Source organism: Lytechinus variegatus, chromosome 13 (assembly GCF_018143015.1).
Source record: "Lytechinus variegatus isolate NC3 chromosome 13, Lvar_3.0, whole genome shotgun sequence".
In the NCBI taxonomy this organism is placed as follows: domain Eukaryota; kingdom Metazoa; phylum Echinodermata; class Echinoidea; order Temnopleuroida; family Toxopneustidae; genus Lytechinus; species Lytechinus variegatus.
Window position 1 is genome coordinate 3,042,346 of NC_054752.1, and position 20,285 is coordinate 3,062,630.

Consider the following 20,285-nt stretch of genomic DNA (forward strand, 5'->3'; position numbering starts at 1 on the left):
CATGTACATAAAATTTAGAATGACATAAATCACGAAAAATAGAATTCTAAATATATTATATACAAGTACAAAAATAATTCTAAAATAAAAAAACACGAGATTGCATTGTATGATTATAATATCTAACATGTCTTAATGTGTGAAGCATAGTAATCAAATGAGAAAATGTCTTACAGCTCTCTTGGAAACAGTTTGGCTCCGAACCTGTTTGATTACAAGCGGGAGATCATATTCCCGATCGATTTGAATACCTGAATTTCCTTTAAAATTCATGTATTTTCAGTATTTCCTTTAGTATGTGAGTTGTTCGTATTGAATATTCAACAATGAACATAAATTGATCGTACACAAGTTCAGGGATTCTTTGTAAATGCATTGATCCCATAGCTTTTTTTAGATGACATAACCAGCTTTTTATTGTAGTTTGTTGGTATTGACTTTCCAATATATCGACGCAGGTTCGTCGGAAGGAATAATGTCAAATTCATGAACATGATACGAATCTCACTAGATTTGAGCTTTTGACCCAAGAAGGATGCACGTTTTAGGCATATTTTGTAATAGTAAACATGTAAGATTGTCCTGTGGCATATCTCGTAAAAGAAATAAAGCAAGCGTGAAGCGTGAGCTAATAATATCTTGATATATTTAATAATAATAATAATAGCTGGATTTACAAAGCGCTTATTGCCTGAGGATACAAAGCCCTGCTATTATTACCCCGGCTTTAGCTCGAGCTACCATCACCGGCGCTCAGTGCATGCGAGGAATTACTCCTGCCTGGTACCCATTCACCTCACCGAGTGCAGCACAGTGTAGATAAATTTCTTGCTGAAGGAAAACACGCCATGGCTGGGATTCGAACCCACGACCAACACATTATTTACCTGCTAAGTTGATATTTTAACATGTTTATCTTATTGAATGAATAATGCGAGCGCAAAGCCGTAAGCCAAATTATATTGATCTATTGACAATGGTAGCGGGGCATTTTGAAATTGTCTACATAACTTTTGAACATGTCTCATTAAGCAATTAATGCACAGAAGGCCATGAATCTTAACATTTTAAAACAATATTTTACCAATACAAAAATACAAGATCTTTCTGCACGACTCAAATTACGCACTGTCAAACGACTTGTTTAATCCGGTATTACTGTCTTCATGCATTAATATCTCAATAAATAGTATTCACAGTTCACAGAGTATTTTGTCATTTGAAAGAATGCAAATATTCATGGTTTTTGCGGGAGGCAAAATGAAAAAAAAATGAGAGAAATCTTATGCTGACCTACAGCTGTTATATTAGAAATCAAATTCACAAAACCGATATATACCGGTATATATAATTATGTATAATATACACATGATATTATCATAACATGTGAGACATTATACATGTACATAAGCTTTCGGAACTATTTTTATTTAAATATGTTGTGAAAGAAATAATCGAGCTATGTCTACCATCGTTCTCTATATTCCTTTCTTAGTATAACGTGTATAATTTGAAGGGGGAACTAATAAGTACTGTTATGGAATATACATAATGACTATCAACATGCAGCTATTTTATTCAATAAAAAATCTCGATAATACCTCGATATGTTCTGTCATTCAAGAATATAGAACGGATTGAATTTGTTTTCCTAATAGCAATCTTAAAATTCAAATTCAAGTCCAGATCCCGCCATTTCCTTCTTGTACAGTTCATCAAATCGTTTATTTTGGTCATCAGTGAAATAATTCTTCCAATCTCCTACCACACCTGATGAATAAATAAAAGGAGCAAAAGAAAAAAAGGTTAAGCTAACACAGAAGATGAGTTATTCTGATTGTTTTCTCGTTCTCTTCTAGAAAGATAATATTACAGTACAAGTACATGTTCAAAAGAATACATACAGTTCAATGACATTTCATGACAAAATAAGATTGAAGATATTGAACGGAGGGACTTGCCAAGAAAAGCAGAGCTTGTATAAACTTAGTTTCAATGCTAATCTAATTAACATAACCTATATACAAGAGACGAAAGGAAAACGAGCTTAAAATAAGTATTCTTACTATAAATACCAAAATAAAGCGAATAAGCGACAAAAAAACATAAAAAATAACAATTTCAAAATAGTAATCATAAACTTATAATAAGTGGGGGAAAAGAAGGCAAATGAAAGAGGGAGGGAGATGTGAGAGGAGCAAATATAACCGAAAATGGAAAGATGAACATGGCAGATGCAAAGGTCATTAGGCATTGAAGTGACATTATTTAGAATATATATTTTTCAAATTTGTTAATAGTTAAAGATTAGATTTAAATATTTTTAGTTACAGTAATATGTTAGCTTGACTTCCTGGTGTGGAGTATTGACAAATATAGAGCTGTGCGTTTTAGCAATACAGTACCCCTAACGCTGTCACCGTTACGTCGTCATGTTCCACCCCACCAAAATACCCTCTTGCCGCGCTGGTAGCTCTTACCTTTTCTCATAAATGATTTGTCCTTTGGTTTCTCCATCCCAGCCTGCTCTAAACCCTTCATTATCAGAGTATCTGGGTTTGATGAAGGGTTGTTCTTCATTGCTTTGAACGTCGAAGCTTCTGCGATTTTAGCGATGACGTCATCAGAGAGGGACTTCCCCATGAATTCGGCTATCTGTCGTACGGCTCCAGTAAGATCCTGAAATTCGTTTGAAATGATATTCTTATCTGACGTCATGCAGTTATTAGTGAATGGTGCAGTGACATATTTGAAATAACATTTAACTTTTTTTCGGTCTGATTCCCGTATAACATAATGGTTAGCGATTGATCAGAAGTGTATTATTGTGTCAATAATGGTACCACCTTGCACCGATTAGTTACGATACAAATATTTTCTCGTGATTAACCTAAAATCTCGATCTTTTCCTTTCTGTTTATGCAAATACACTGTCCCGATATTCCTTTGAAGAATTTGCTTCGATTCACGCCTCAAACTGGCACCATTTGGTTAGATAAGTCATTTGTCTACATGATAAAGGAGGGATCGACTCTCTCCCTCCCAAATATTTCAATTAACGCTAAATAGATCAGTGCGTTCACACCATGGCCATTGTGAACCAGGGTCTTCATGCAGTTAATTAGTATCATTGTTGTATTCACATTATTTGTATTAACTCTTCTCTCCTTCCCACATATTTTGCCCTCAGGCTCATACCAATCTGGAATTCGTTCAGGATTATTTTTTTACAATATATTAGGGACGGGTCCAAGAGATTAACACCATTACATTTCACACATTCACTGGTTATTTTAAGATCCTTCCTTTTGAAGCTATTCTTTCTAAACGCTCCTATCATGAGGAATTGATTTCGAGCCCAATGCGCAGAAGACTTTAATCCATCCATAAAAATAATAGAGGGTAGCCTCCATACGATCTCTCGCATCACTGCAACCTTGTTATTACCAGTACTTCATACATTCACTCTGGGTCATGACCCATCATGGTCGTTTGGTTCTCGCTTTCCAAATAATTTGGATATTGAGAACTAGCCGACCCTGTTGGGTCGTGACCTATAGTTTATTGTTCTATCAAATCTGCTAATTCCTTCTCAATGAAGTCTTCAACGATTATTCAAATCGCTCATCCAGTTGGAAGTATTACGGCCTCCGCTCACACCCGATTATGTATACACACGGTAACCATCAAAACAGCATCTTATCAGTGTGGGTAAGCCTTTTCACACATGATTCCATACTGATTACTCTGTATAAGTAATGCTAGAACCAAAATATACACAAATGTTACCTTAATTTCAAGGAGATACATTTTGATTATTTAAATGCAAAACTTTTTTCCACTTTATCCATTTACATCTGACCTTAACTTTGTTATCAAAAGTCAGAGTTCTTATTTTTCCGTTTTCTTAAGATATGATTAAACACTTTGCTATTGAATGCGTATGATTTATATTAATTCATTTCTGCTCCATACTTAAAATAGGGTGTAATTTCAAAAAAAGTATACATTTTCGTTTTGTGAAATCGGGTTCTCACTTGAACCTCCCTTACATGATACGTCATTTTCATTTACCTTTATTTTGCTCTCTACTGCCCTCTACAGGTCCCTTCGTGGGCTCAAGCAACGGACAATGCACATGCTCAAAACTGCGGCTTGTTCACCCTTCAATACACAATAAGCAGACTTCCTTTGCCTCTTATATCATCATGCTCATAGGTTCCCTGAACTGCCTTTGTGTATCGTGCTTTGTATGTTGTAAGTTCCCTTTCTTTTCGTTTTTGCTTCAGTACCTCTTCTCATTCATGCACGTGACTATTGTATATCTGTTCCTGACCAGGACTTGTATTTCAGATTTCACTCTTCCTGTTATAGACATTTTAATGTCAACTAAAAAAATGTGTTTTCTGATTTTTCTTTAATATGGCAAATTCGGTAGACACACCATTCAATTCAGTTAACGATGATGACTTTCTTGACTTGTTTAGGCCATCCTTAGTAGAAAGTGAATCAGACATAAGTCCTCATATTACTTCCTTTGAAAACCATGTTACAGACAAATTTAATTCTTCGTCACAAGAGTTGAATTATGATTTTGACACTGATAACCAATTTCAAAGTCCATATTCTGAATACATCACCCATAACCAATTTAATAATGTTGTTAAGGATTATGATAACTCATCTTTTTCTCTTATACACCTTAATATTAGGAGCATCAACAAACACTTTGATGAATTACGGTTACTTTTAAATAATCCCACCATGCAAACATTCTCAGTAGTAGGTTTAACCGAAACATGGCTTTCTCATGATTCAAGCCTTCCATTAGCTCTCGATGGATAGTTAACAACAGACAAAATAGGGTGGGTGGGGGCGTTGCGTTATATGTTTCACAATCATATGATTATGTAGTTCGAGACGAGCTTAACAGCATGACTGATACAATTGAATCTCTTTTTATTGAAATTACTATCCCTAACAGCAAAAATATTATCATAGGTGATATACACGCCTCCGAGTTCGAACATCAAATCATTTCTAGATCATCTCTCTGACTTGGTTAAAAATCCAATTTTTGATAGTAAAAATTGCTTTATAATGGGCGATTTTAATATTGATTTATTAAAACAAAATAATGTTACACAAGATTTTTTGGAAATATTTCTATCCGCTTCTTACTTACCTTTAATATCTAAACCCACATGCATAGTCAATGAATCCGCTTCTCTTATTGATAATATTTTCTGTAATGTTCTTCCCCCACCCGATTCCTTCATATTACTCTCTGATATCACAGATCACTTCCCTGTCTCGACTAATTTCTCTTTAAAAGACAGATTCAATAACAATAACCGTCCACTAAAACGAAGAATAACACACGAAAATATAGCTCGTCTGGGTGCTAGTTTTGACGATGCTGATTGGTCTTGTGTTTTTGATAGTAATGACGTTAACTTGTCCTTTGAAAATTTTATGAACATTTTTAATCTACACTTTGACACTTATATTCCGAAACTTAGAGATATGCCATCTAACTACAAAAAAATCATCGAAGCTTCCATGGATTTCTAAATCGCTCTTGCGTTCGATAAATAGAAAAAATAACTTATATTATAAATACAAAATGAAACGGTCTGAGCAATCCAAACTTAAATATACTTGTTATAAAAATACACTGACAAAGATTATACGTTTAGAAAAGAAAAGATATTTTACTAATTAGTTACAACTTTACAAGCGTGATATGCAAAATACATGGAAAGTTTTAAAACAAGCAATGAATATATGTAATATTACAAAAATTAGATCTGGCGATGTAATTTTTGAAGATTCTCGCCAAATTTGTCATATCCTGAATAATCACTTTTCTTCAATTGGGGAAAATCTTGCAAGTAATATTCCTCCCGCAACAAAACACTTTTCTGAATTTTTAGGCCCACCAAATTCTAGTTCAATGTTTCTCGCTCCAACTTATAATCAGGAGATAATTAACATTGTTTCTGATTTCAGTTCTAAAAAAAAGTACAGGACATGATGACATCAATAACTTTCTTCTTAAGGGGGTAATATCGTCAATTGCGGATCCCCTAACTCATATATTCAATCTGTCACTTCTTAACGGCATTGTTCCCGAGAGCATGAAAATAGCAAAAGTCATTCCTTTGTTTAAAAAGGGTGACAAATTAGATGTTAATAATTACCGCCCAATTTCTTTGTTATCTACATTGTCGAAAATACTAGAAAAGATTATTTATAAAAGAACTATAGATTTTCTCAAATCAAATAATATACTTTCAAATTCCCAATTTGGATTTAGGGAAAAGCATAGCACTACACATGCATTATTGAGTTTCATTGAAAAAGCGGCACATTCAATCGATAAATCTTCTCATTTAATTGGTTTGTTCCTGGACTTCTCCAAGGCCTTCGACACCATTAATCATGATATTTTACTAAACAAATTACATCATTATGGAGTGCGTGGGAAGGCCTTGGAGTGGTTCAGGAGCTACCTCTTAAATAGGAAGCAAAATGTCTTTTTAAACGGATGCAATTTTTAAATGAAAAAAAATAATTGACGAGTTCCACAGGGTAGTCTTTTAGGCCCGATTTTTTTATAGTTTATATTCATGATTTTTGTAGATCATCAGATGCTCTTTCTTTCATTCTCTTTGCGGACGACTCCAACTTATTTTTTGACATAAAAATCCTCTTCACCTTGCTAATACAATCAACTCTGAACTAAAAAATGTCACCCAATGGATAAGAGCAAATAAATTGTCAATAAATTTACAAAAAACAAAATATATGTTGTTTAGCAACTCTATTAATACACTTCCTGTTGATATTATTTTGGATGGAACTCCCTTGGAAAATGTATCCCATATTAAGTTTCCTGGAATAACAGTCGATAATAAGCTCTCATGGAAATTCCACATAGATAACATATGTAAAACTATTTCACGCAACATTGGTATAATTAACAAGCTTAAATTTTGTTTACCATTATCGTCCCTGCTTACATTATATTCATCCCTTATATTGCCTTATTTAAATTATGGAATTTTAGCGTGGGGCAACACACATCAAACACTCTTAGACAAATTACTCCTATTACAAAAGAAGTCTCTTCGTGTCATATGTCACACAGCATATTTGTCTCATACTGACCCATTATTTTTTTAACATAAAATATTGAAAATTAAAGACTTATATTTGTTTAATCTCGGTCAGTTTATGTACAATTATAACAACAACAACCTCCCAAATGTATTTCATTCAATGTTTCCAAAAAATCAATCCATTCATAACTATCCAACAAGGCGATTGGGTGAATTCCATTTACCACTTCTAAGAACTTTGCTGGCTCAGAACACATTTATATATGAGGGACCGAAGTTATGGAACTCACTTCATAATGATATAAGAACTGCAAAATCTTTGAACTCTTTTAAGACTAAATTCAAATTATCTCTATTAAAATCTTATAATGTATCCTCAAATTAAATTTAATTCATCACCTCTGTCAAGTCATCATTTTTACTATAAAGACTATAATTAAAACATAAATCATCTTTTTTTTTATTGAAAAAAAAAATCTGACACAAGTCCTTCTCAGTTGTGCTCGGTTTTGAACCTCATACATTATTTGTGTCTATCCTCTCATCTATTTTCTTTTTCTCTCCTGTCCGCTTATCCGCCTTCCTACAGCTTATTTATTTACGGCTTCAATCACATTTTTCGCGCATTTTATTCTTTCCAGGTCATTTTATATATTTTTTTCTCCTTTTATATATACACATCATTGAATCCAGTTTGCTTGAGTCCACGATGGCATGTGTTCTACCTACGTTTAGCAGCACCCATCCATCTTCTCAGGGCATTCTCTCTTTTCTTTTTCGGGGGGGGGGGGTGGGGGTGGGGAAGGGTGGATATATTTTAGGACGGGTTGTTTTGTCCTATACAAACTATATTACTTGATAACTTCGTATTTATTTTGTGAGTATTATTTCTCTCTCATTTATTTTTTTTTCTCATTTGATTACATATGTCTGTATTTGTACTCTGTTATTGGTTTTGTTATCTATTTTTGAGGGGCCCACATTGTACAAGCATTGCTTTTTAGTGGGTCCCTCCATTTCCATCTTAATTTAATTTCTATTGAAAAATAGTATACTTATTTAAAACCTCCAATGTGTTGCCCAAATCGTGTAAGTTTTATTCACAACATATGTATTATTATTTTTGTTTCTTTGCAATGGATACAAATACTTATGTTTATATATATGGTATACAATTTGTTTTTGTTTGATGGAAGTGAAATAAATAAAATTGAATTGAATTGAATTGTTTTCTTGATGTTTACGATTGATCGTACATAGTAGTCAATGAAATCACGGAATCGTTTAAAAAATGGTCTACGATGATTCCTAAGCTTTGTGTTACGTGCTCTTAGAGTCTTGTGTGAATGATGCACTTATGGATAGCACTCTAAATGTTCACTGAATGACATGAATGATGGGTAAACGAAGATCATCTAATAATAATCCGCTCTTATAAAGCGCTTCATACATCGGAACGACGTGTCAAAGCGCTTTACAGATATTACTACCCCGGTCATCGGATTCAATCAGTCATTCCCGCACACAATGTATACACATCCTCCACTCCCTGGTGAGTATTTCAGTCAGTCGCCGGTGAGGCACACACAGTACTTTACAAGCTACAATGACTTTCACATCGTACTGGGTACCCATTTAACACCTGGGTCGAGAGTGGCAAAGTGTGGATTAACACCTTGGGTTGTTATAAGGCGAGAGTCAGAACAACTACAACACGGCTCCTCCACCTAGATGTAAATAATACTCATATCTGACTATTCTCTTGTCCTAACGAGAACACATTCATTTTATAGTAGAAAAAATAGACCTTATGCACATGACATTATCTCAAAGCGCCCTCCTTCAGTGGATATTTGAATACGCGCAAGAGCAGCATATCACTAACCTGCCAACAGATGCAAGTCAATCGCTTCAGCCTCTAAGATGGCAGTGCATTGACGTCAGCGCATAAGGTCTATTAAAGAAAAACACATTACCAGTGGCGTACCTAGAAGTGTCGCCAGAATTGGACGATGAGAATAAAAAAAATACATATTTTCCTATCCAACTAAAACTATTATCAAATGTCGTGTGTTTTTTAAAACAGATAAAGCCTACCTTCTTCATATCTTCGTACTTGAGAAAGAGAACATTAGGATGATTTCTCTTCCTCCACCATGGTAATACGTTTTCAAACCAGGATCCTCGGGGAGCTGTTGGGAGAAATGAGAACCAGTTTGAATAAACTAATTTTTTTACATCTTTACGCACGACTGGAACATGTTCTTAGGTCATAAATAAATTACATAGGGATATCACATAGCACAAAAAAGGACCACCAATCCTGGGTAATGTCATTCGTAACTTACGAACAAATTTATGAAACACCCACCAGGTGGGACGATTAATGATAATAAAAAAATGCATAGACACATGACATGATTAAACGTTATATTCGCCATACTAACACGCAAGAGAATAATTGTGGAACTTGTGCGCTCTTGATCTTTAGGGGTATTTTTGAATAGCATATTATTACCCCGGCCATCGGATCATGGCTTGCCCGCATACAATATATGCACCTTCTTCACTCCCTGGGGAGCATTCTACAAGAGTTCCAAGACTCAATTGCTAGGCATACTACATAGGCTTTCGCATCCTACCAGGTACCAATTAATTATAACCTAGGTAGAAAGTTGCAAAGTGTGGATTAACGCCTTGCCAAAGGACACTATACAGTGCGTATCAAAAAAAGTTTACACTTTGAAAAAGCCATGGGAATTAAAAAATATACAACGTGTGGGTATTTTTTTCACATATATTCTTGGGTTTGGGTCTCATCTATCCAATGAAAGTAAAAGTTTTGAAAGAATGTCACACTTGAGTGAGCACTGTCCATTTTTGTAAAGCTCGCAGAAATCTGTTTGCGCAGAAATGCTCGTTTTCAGACTGTGTCAAGGGTATAGGGCGAAATCAAACTTACCCTGCGAAACATTTTTCATACATTTCCCTTGCACTTTTAGTCAATTGAAATAAAACGGATACATTCAAGCAGTTTGTAACAATTTTACCATCCAAATTGAATTTTCAATACTTAGTAAGCACATCTTACTACCCCTTTTGTGCCAGCTGGATCTGAGGACATAACTGAATCTGAACAAAAGTTTATACATGTATCAGACATCTCCAGCATTTTTCACTAAGTTTTTATCATATAAAGTGGGTTTTCATTTCACTTTTTATTGAATACTTGTTTCTCCATACTTTTCCCAAGCTTGACAATGATTTACAAAATGAAAATCAAGCCTAAGCCATTTCATGTAATCACAGCTCAGTGTAAACCAAATATCGTCACGATGGCCTCGGTGTGTGGGGGAGTGGGGTGGGGCGCAATGCACTTTTCGAAATGTTTTGGGCAAGGAAACAAGTTTTAAAAGGTACAAGATATCTTTAAATCAATTGTACTAGTTAAATTCCACGTGTTATTCATGATTAAGGTCTACTTTTATTCGCATAACTATTTCAAAGTTCAGCGCAAATAATTTTTCACTAACTTTTCAAAAGTAAGTGGTGCTCACTCAAGCGGAAATATTTTTCGACAGTTATATCGTCACTTGCTTAAATTGATCTATACCAATGTTAGAATGTGGAAAAATCTTTAGTATGTTACAAATATATAATTTTACAGGATTTTTTTCAAAGTGTGAACTTTTTTTGATACACACTGCAGACCGCGGTGGGATTCGAAAACACGACTCTCTATTTTCAAGGCGAGAGTCAGAACCACTGCACCACGGCTCTCCCAAAATTGATGGGTGTCACATCCCATTTTAGAAATACTTACCCCTATTGGCAAGAAACTCCTCAAAGAAAACATCCCACGATTCATACGTCGGAAGTCCCGGAATAAAACGACAGAAGTGGTAATAGGAGACAGCCGTATCCTTCGGGTTTCTGGCAATGTAAATCACCTGAAATTGAAGCATCTCAATCACCTTAGTATAGAGTAACTTAAGAGTGACATCGTGGCTTTTTGATTGTCTTTGATTCTTTGTTTCATTTTGTTTTTGTTTTCTGGATTTTGCAGATGAGGATATAACATTTCAAAAACCTAAATCCATGTTAATTTTTCAACCGCCTTATTTATTTCCTCATGTTTTCATTTATTTAACGTCTTGTGATTATGGTAAATAGGCCTGTAGAATGTACTTTTTTTCTGTTTGTTTGTGTATTTGTTTTTTAGCTTTGGGGCGGGGGTGGGTTCATGTTTACATATTGAGATACTGGTGATTGTTGGACTTTATATTTATATGTACAGCAGCTTTGGCAACTCTTATTTAAATATTGTGTGAAAAAAATAGATGAGAACAATGGTAGGCGTAGCTTAAATCAAGGTTCCCCAGAGCTATCTCCCCTTTGGTAAAATTGGTGATGCCGAAAACTGTCTCTGTCGGGAATCGAACCCGGGCCCCCAGCTTTGAACGCCGGTGCCTTAACCACTAGACCACAAAGATGGTTTAGTGGCTAGGGCGACCCCGCTATTGCTTTGATAGAGTACACGTAATAGCTTTGATCCAGCTGAGGCATGGCGGCTTGTCATTGTTCAAAACCAACCTTCACCTGAAAAAGGAAATTATAATTAGTATTGTGTCGAAAATCTGTATACATGTATTTGACGGTCAGTCTAATCGGGGTCGCCCTAGCCACTAACCCGTCTCTGTGGTCTAGTGGTTAAGGCACCGGCGTTCAAAGCTGGGGGCCCGCGGGTTCTATTCCCGGCACACACATTTTTTCGGCATCACCAATTTTCCCAAAGGGTAGATAGCTCTGGGGAACCTAGATTTAAGCTACGCCTACCATTGTTCTCTTCATCCATTTCTTTCACACTACATATATATATATATATATTCAGCCAGAAAAGGAGTATACTTCAAAGAAATGGGAAGCTGCGTGAAGTAATTTGTTGTTCGTTGAGAATTGTTCTACCAAAGAAAAAAACACCACTCGGTCAGCACCTAAAGGCCTACGTGACGACCTCTAATTATTCTCGGTTATCTATGTTGTGTTCCGGTTCCAAAATGTTAGTTCATCGGATACTCTAAGCGTCAAATGAAAGAAAACATACCCCTTGGTGATCAAGCTTTCAAAGTATTCGAGTTTAAAATGGGCAGTACCTTGCGGAGGCCCGCCCTATATTTGTTGTGTATTTAATTTATCTTTACCTTTGCTTTCGGATCATCAGTTCGGATACCCGGAGGTAGGAATGGCGAGTGACAGTGAGATTTGAGCATCCTTGGAGATGGCATCTTCTCGGCCAAATCAACAAATGCTGGTGATGTCTGAAATGTTGCAATAAATGGATATTCATTACAATGACGTCATACTCAATATCGATCTTTAATTCCAAAACGTTCACGGAAATATTTGTTCTACTTACACGTGGGCCCAGGAATAACGGTTGTATATTCAATATTAGCCAAGAAATAATAGTTGGATTTATACAGTGCTTTTTGCCAAGGAATACTTAGGTCAATTATAATTTCCTCTACTGTAGCTCGAGCTACCCCTTCATCGGCAACGCTCAGTCTACTCAAGATTTCAATCCTACCGGATACCCTTAGTGAATACTCCTCACCTGAGTCGATGTTAGCTATTTCTTGCTGAAGGGAAACCTGTAATGGTTGGCGTTTGAATCCACGACATTCCCAACAATTTATAAAATGCAAAAAGCGAAATGAGCATTTTTCTTCAAATTAATTTTGTGACAGTTTGACCATGATAGTTAATCTACATTTAATTTCCTCTCTAGGTGATATTGTATTGATTCCTGCAGAAAGTCACCTTTAACACATTTCTGTACAAATAAATTATACAAGAAATCAATGATACAGAGATTGTATCATATTGCAAAAAAATATTATAATTTTTCATGCTTGAAAGGCATGGTTTATATCAAAATTATTTTCGAAATATAATCATCAGAAACCTAATATAGTAACAATCTAATTCAGACATTTTCCTTATACATTTGTCACTCATAAGCATTATTGTCCTGCTGAAATTCCCAGTTGTGTGTCGTATATAGCTCATCGCCGCATTAGTCAAATTGAACACTCTAAAAAATGAAGTGCTAATTCAGCTCTTAAAGAGCGTATATAGTGACTGCACTTCGGAGTGCTGATTTTCCTCGTTCAAATTTGAACTAGACAAAACAGCACTCCGAAGTGCAGTCACTATACACGCTCTTTAAGAGCTGAATTAGCACTTCATTTTTTAGAGTGAATTTAGCCATGAATATCATATCAGGTTTCCCATCTTAACATGTTGTACATGACACGCTCCTTTATTTTATCCTGTAATGTATTCAAATTATGAATTTAGTCATCTTTCATCGTTATGAGCTTTGATATATGATATATACTTTATTCATGACATCATCACATTGCCATCATGGAGGCTGAATGCAAGCATTGCTGTGATTGTGGATTGCAGCTGACAACTATCAATTTACACTTTTTCCTCTATCCTCTGAGGGAGGGCGCTGTGAGATTATATGACGTCAGATCAAAAAATATTATCAAAAAAAAAATACATTCGATCTCTACTTACGGCAATGTTGAGCATGTCTTGCACAAACTCAAGAAATGGGACCTTCATCATAAGATGGGCGCCTTCTTGGTGACTGGCATCTCCGTCATGTTTAATCAACATACACATATGCTCTACCCACGTTGTACCTTAACAGTTGGCAAAGATATTAAAATAAAACTGAACATAGAAAAAAATGAAGTCTTATTCTTCATCTTCTGTTGATTACCTCCAGTCCTGGAGAACTGCGGTACCCAGTGGATACGCAGAAAAGGTGATTTGATAAAAAAAGGGTTGATTAGTTATGCAGAGGTCCACGCCAATGATCCTACTCCGGTTAGTTCAATACCTTTTGATTTTATTACAACACATTTGGTTGTTACATTTGCAATCATTGGTGCTGTGTTTCCGCAGCTTCTGACACTAGACACTTTCCGCACAACAACCCGAATGGACAAACAAAAACTGTCCTGCAACGCAAATTGTGTGACATGAGAAAATTTAAACTTTTCGCAACCACAACGCGGACAATAGATCTGCGGTTCGAGTGCAAAATTGTAGATGGTACTATGGTAACAGCGACAGGTCCGATTTGGGACGACTTTTTTACAACCATCAAGAGCCACATGGCCGTGGTCGTTGATCTCGAGAGGGCCTCTGTAGAAGCAACAGTCAAACAGCACGCCTCTAGATAGATTCTTACATTGCTTACACTTCGTCCAGGGAGCCTATGCCCCCCAAAACAGGATTTATAAAAAAGATTTTCATCAAAATATAGGGCTATAATGGATTCAGGTTTTGAAAATAAATATAATATAGTAATCAACAACACCTTGGTATAAGTTGAAATCTTGTCCCCTATTTTGGGAGAAGTAAAGCATAAAGCCTATGGGCCATAATGGCTTGCCGTTTGTGTAGGAGCCAAAGAAAAAAAACCCCGCTGTTGCCATAGTAGCAGCAAGAATTTTGCACACGAACCGCATATCTAATGTCAGCGTTTTTAAATTTGTCGGTGAGAAAAGTCCGAACCACTTAGTACCCCCTTTTTACTCAAATAAAATTTGAAAATACAATTGATATACATGTAAGTGACCTTATATCTTTGCTTATTTTTCTAAAGACAACTTCTTTTTCTAAAGACAAATGAAGTTGTTTAAAAGTTGTTTAGATGTTATCATCTTTAAGCATGATATGGGAGCTTTATCCGGAAAATACTCTGTAAGGAGCTGCTCTGCACGATCCTGTAATTCACAAAGTTTACCAGAGCATGCCAAAGCAGGTGAGATGCCTTCTAAGCTACCTCAGAAACATGTGCATGGGTGTCATCCCGGGATGGGGGGAAATATTCCCACAATTTCACTTGGAAAATGGCCTTGGTTATCACCCCCCCCCCCCCCATAATTTACGATCGAATATCATAGCATCTATTATGAATCATGTGAGAAGTATGACTATGATATTTAGGATAAGGAACCCCTCTCCGTAACCATATCAACTTTGGTCATGTTGGTTACAAGCTTTTATCGTTCCAGTCGTAGCGTATTCCGATCTTTAACGGATCTTAGACAGATCGTATGAAGTGGTCTGACGATACTCATTGGCGGTACTAACCTATAAAGAGGGAACACAGCATAGCGTATGGGAACTTTTTTAAAATGAAAAATCGAATGAAGTGAACGAGAAAAAAAATCGAAATTTTTAAAACGAAAATGTGATTTTCAGATAGATTTTGACATATTATTCCTAATAAAACATCGTGTTCCCCCTTTACCCTTCGCTATTCTTACATGTCTTACTACTTCTTTCTTGATTGTTCAGCACTCCCCCCCCCTTCACCAACTCGTTAAAAACAACATACCTGACTTGGGATAGGTTACTATGAAGAGATCATCGGGTCGACACTCAAACTCCCTGACACGATCTATCACATCCTTGCGCATGATGTTGGGCATTATGACGCCTTCATACTCGTAGCAATCATTGACCACGCAATCGGGAACTTTAGTTGAAAATCCTGAACTCATACTGATGCTGCCTGCAAAGCATGTAACGTCATAAGGGGTTATGGAAGCTTAAAAGTGCAGCAACAACCAATATCACATAACAGCAAAATAATCAGGAAACAAGATGTTGGGTCTAGCCATGTCGAGTCCTTCAGGATAGATGATTAGATGACTGAATCTCAGATCTAGTCGTGTTAACATCCTCTAGAATAGCTGATTAGCCGACGAGATCTCGGACCTCATCATTTCAGCATCCTTTAGAATAGCTGATCAGACAAGATCTTGGTTCTCACTATTTCTATATCCTTTGGAAGAAGTGATCAGATGACAGGATCACAGATCATGTCAACATCCTATATCAGAGATGAACAGATGGCTCTGTATTCAGGGGTTTCATGCCTCCAGCCGTAGGAGATTGCCAAGATTCTAGAGATCATCGTGTATACATCTTGTAATCTGATCATCTCCTCGAAAGGATGATGGAGACGTGACGTGAACTAAGATCGTGTCATCCGATTTTTCGACACGATGGCATCGAAGATCTTGTCATCATTATCTCTTCTACGTGATGTGTACACAATTAGATCTAAGATTGTGTCATGGAGCTATTGTAGCTCCATGATTGTGTCATCTGATCGCTCCTTCTATGGGATATGGACACGATAAGATCGAAGATCGTGTCATCTGATCATCACTTCTCCAGGGTGTGGACAGGATCACGAGGATTATCTGGACATTTGGGGAGCGTTTCATGAAAGGACTTGTCAGACGTTTTATCCGACAAGTCCCATTTTATCCGACAGTTGCCATAGTAACAGTGCTTCTCAGCCAATCAACATCAAGGAAAGTTGTCAGGTCTAACAACTTGTCGGACAAAAGTTTTGATGAAACACTCCCCAGGATGGACTCGGCTTAAACAATTGTGGCGATTTTGAGCAAGTTCTACAAAGAGTTAAGTGACGTAGTGCTTAATAAATGTGCGCCAAGGTCGCAAAAATAATTATGTATGTCTTTTCATTTTTGTGTACATCATATAAACGGCGATTTTCTCTTTTTTTCATGAAAGTATATTAGTACACTATTCTTTATTCTCATGGCATCTGGTTTTCTCTTTATTTCATCAATATAAAACCAAACTGATCTAGATAAGTTCACTCTTTCTCTCTGGATGGATAGGTCTGTTTTAAAATTTAAAGTTATCACTGGGTATATATTTGGGATAAGTAACGTTTCCCTTTTTGTAGTTATCTCTGCAAGGTTGGACGGAGTCCGCCCTTTATTGCGTACATTGATTTAATCATATTTCAGATATATTATTTTTGTATATTTTGTATAATGTTCTGTTAAATTTGTATGTAAATCTTATGTACAAACATTTTATTTATATTTATTTGTCCTTCAAGTTCATTGCTTACATTATTTTGTAGAAGTAGAAATGTAAATACAAGCTAATGGGTTATCAAGTATTGGTTTTTTCCCTTATTTTAGTCTGCCCAAAGGTTTCAAAGTCCGTCAGGATTCGATATTTGCATTGTGAATGTGGTGTGAATATGATATTCAAAAAAATCTTGGTAACTGCAAGTCATCTTTCCCTCAGTAATGTTTGATATCACACAATGCACTGATCTCCTCATTTATCTTGTCCAAATACCCACACCCACATTCTCACACACACTCACACCCCCATCCATTCACACACACATATACATCGCTACACATACTCAAGTACACAGTCATTCAAAGACACACACCACACACACCCACACCCGCACCTCACGAGCAACGTGGCACCTACCCCACTTTCATCAACACATCGATCCCTTAACCATCTATTTAAAGAAGCACAAACATACACATCCACACACACACACACCCCCTAACCCTTCCTAACCTAAATACCGTCAGTATAGTCGGAGAAAAATTCTATTATGCATGGATTAAGATTCCAAAGATATTTCTCGCATCATTGCCAAGGTAAAGGCTGTTTTTGGTAGGAGGAAGTTGTACCCGTCTTCACAGAGTTACTCCGACTTTCCTCCAACTACTGGTTTCCAAGAGTATCTTAGTTGGTTGGAGGAAGGTCGAAGTAACTCTGTCCAGACGGACACTACTCCGACCTTTTCTTCGATTTGGTTTCCTACTACCAACTACTGGTTTCCAAGAGTATCTTGGTTGGAGGAAGGTCGGAGTAACTCCGTCCAGACGGACACTACTCCGACCTTTTCTTCGATTTGGTTTCCTCCTATACCAACTACTGGTTTCCAAGAGTATCTTGGTTGGAAGAAGGTCGGAGTAATTCTGTCCAGACGGACACTACTCCGACCTTTTCTTCGATTTGGTTTCCTCCAACCCTTCTCCGACTAAACAACCTAAGTAAGTTGGTCGTGATATGAGAAATATCTTTGATATTTTAACATCTTTACTCCATGATAGAACTTTACACCGACTATAACATCCTACGTCTGATCCAGGCTACACTGTTAGAAAATTTATCCTTAAAATAAAAGAAGTTCCTGCAGCAGAGGCTCGAGAACACCAGTAATCTTAACATATTGCGTCATCTTACAGGAAATTGGTATTTGGTGTATGGAACTTTACAAATTTCCTTTAAGAAAACACCCTTTTCCCCTTTTTGAACAGACCTGTCCTGTTAAAGTGCATAAACAAAATTCTTGTTTTATGAATTTACAAGATGATTCTGTTATTGCTTTCTGCAAAATCTTCTTTCTTTTTTTTCTGTAAAATCAGGGGTTTTTTTAAGTTATAGACAAACAGATAAGAATGCAACAATGGTGTACTGCAAATCAAAATACTAATATGGTATTACTAAAAAAAAAACTGACCTGACTCCTTTCCTTTTCGTAAGAATTAAAATGGGTTGGCCTGAAGGTGATATACTTATTGTGTGACGAATATAAAATGTGTATGAACTATCTCGCAAGGACATACGGTCGAATAATCAAATCGTTTTTCAGGAGCAAAAGCTAGGTACTAGAGATTGAAACCTAATAGTCTTGCTCAAGGCTAATTTACTTCTCAATCTATCGCAAACTGAAATTGGGTTTGTATAAACATGCAAAAAAGGACAATCTATGTCAAAGGTTTCTTTGGACGGAAATAAGACTGACCACAATTTACAAAGTACTATGATGTATATCAAAATATGTAACTTGATTTTCATATAGCTTTCTTCATCGTACTGTCCTACTATATTTTTTTAATGAATGTGATGTGCATACTGTATAGGTCGATAGATCTAAATAGGTCCATAGGACGATGAACCTAAAAAGGGGGGCAAGAAGCATTTTTCATCATTAGAATTGACAGAAACTAAAATGTTTTGTTTTGTGCACCGTGAAATCACAAAGGGAAAACGTTCTGTTCAAAGACTAGACCTGTATTCATAATGCGAACGCACATTTCAACATTATACTTGTAAATCATATTCACTGGTGCTTGCAAATTATTGGGTAAATATTTAAACAGTACGTGGTACATGATTGGAGTGGCTATCAAATAGTTTGAAGGTCACATACTTACATTTATTCTATATCTGTACCCATGGTACCGGCCGCACAGAAACACTGATTTGCTTGCGCCAGTTCAGCTTTAAAGGGATGGTCCGGGCTAAATAAATCTAAATAAATAGAGTAACATTCACAAAGCAAAATGCTGAAAATTTAATCAAAATTTGATAATAGCGAAGCCATTGAGTTTTTAGCTTGAGCAATATAATGTAAAACAAGTGGAATGCCTCTGGCCGTCTCACCTGCATCACGCGGTTCAATATAGCAGCAGTGCTGACTTTGAATACTACTCTAACTCGCACAAGATGTTCAGTGATACATGGTTACTCTTATGTCCACTTTTTATGAACTAGACCAATAAACTTACAGAGATATGATGGTTATTCAACAAAAAACCCCAACATGGCCAAAGTTCATTGACCTTACATGACCTTTGACCTTGATCATGTGACCTGAAACTCGAACAGGATGTTCAGTGATACTTGATTACTCTTATGTACAAGTGTCATGAATCAGATCCATAAAATTTCAAAGTTATGATGGTAATTCAACAGAAACACCCAATTCGGCCAAAGTTCATTGACCTTTGACCTTGGTCATGTGACCTGAAACGCGCACAGGATGTTTAGTGATACTTGATTACTCTAATGTCCAAGTTTAATGAACTAGACCAATAAACTTTCAAAGTTATGATGGTAATTTAACAGATACCCCGATTCTGCCAAAGTTCATTGACCCTAAATGACCTTTGACCTCAATCATGAGACCTGAAACTTGCACAAAATTTTCAGTGATGCTTGATTACTATTATGTCCAAGTTTCATGAATCAGATCCATAAACTTTCAAAGTTATGATGGGAATTCAACAGATATCCCCAATTCGGCCAAAGTTCATTGACCTTAAATGACCTTTGACCTTGGTCATGTGACATGAAACTCATGCAGGATGTTCAGTGATACTTGATTAACCTTATGTCCAAGTTTCATGAACTAGGTTCATATATTTTTAAGTTATGATGACATTTCAAAAACTTAACCTCAGGTTAAGATTTCGATGTTGATTC

The 20,285-nt window shown here is 36.3% G+C and overlaps 1 protein-coding gene across 1 annotated transcript; it reads right to left on the reverse strand.

Moving 5' to 3' along the window:
* Positions 1-796: 796 nt before the first annotated feature.
* On the reverse strand, positions 797-15,715 carry LOC121426958 (sulfotransferase 1C2-like). Its single transcript, XM_041623375.1, has 7 exons — positions 15,550-15,715; positions 13,713-13,840; positions 12,326-12,442; positions 10,948-11,074; positions 9,222-9,316; positions 2,481-2,679; positions 797-1,770 (listed from the first exon to the last, which is right to left on the reverse strand). The coding sequence occupies exons 1-7, from the start codon at positions 15,713-15,715 to the stop codon at positions 1,664-1,666; spliced, it is 939 nt and encodes a 312-aa protein (XP_041479309.1). The 3' UTR covers positions 797-1,663.
* Between the last annotated feature and the right edge of the window lie 4,570 nt (positions 15,716-20,285).

Bases quoted from the DNA above. Each gene is read 5' to 3' on its own strand.
- LOC121426958 (XM_041623375.1), bottom strand. From the start codon at position 15,715: ATGAGTTCAGGATTTTCAACTAAAGTTCCCGATTGCGTGGTCAATGAT. The intron at 12,443-13,712 runs GTAAGTAGAGAT...GCAACATTTCAG, and splicing joins AAGACATGCTCAACATTGCC to ACATCACCAGCATTTGTTGA. The intron at 1,771-2,480 runs GTAAGAGCTACC...TTTATTCATCAG, and splicing joins CAAATCATTTATGAGAAAAG to GTGTGGTAGGAGATTGGAAG.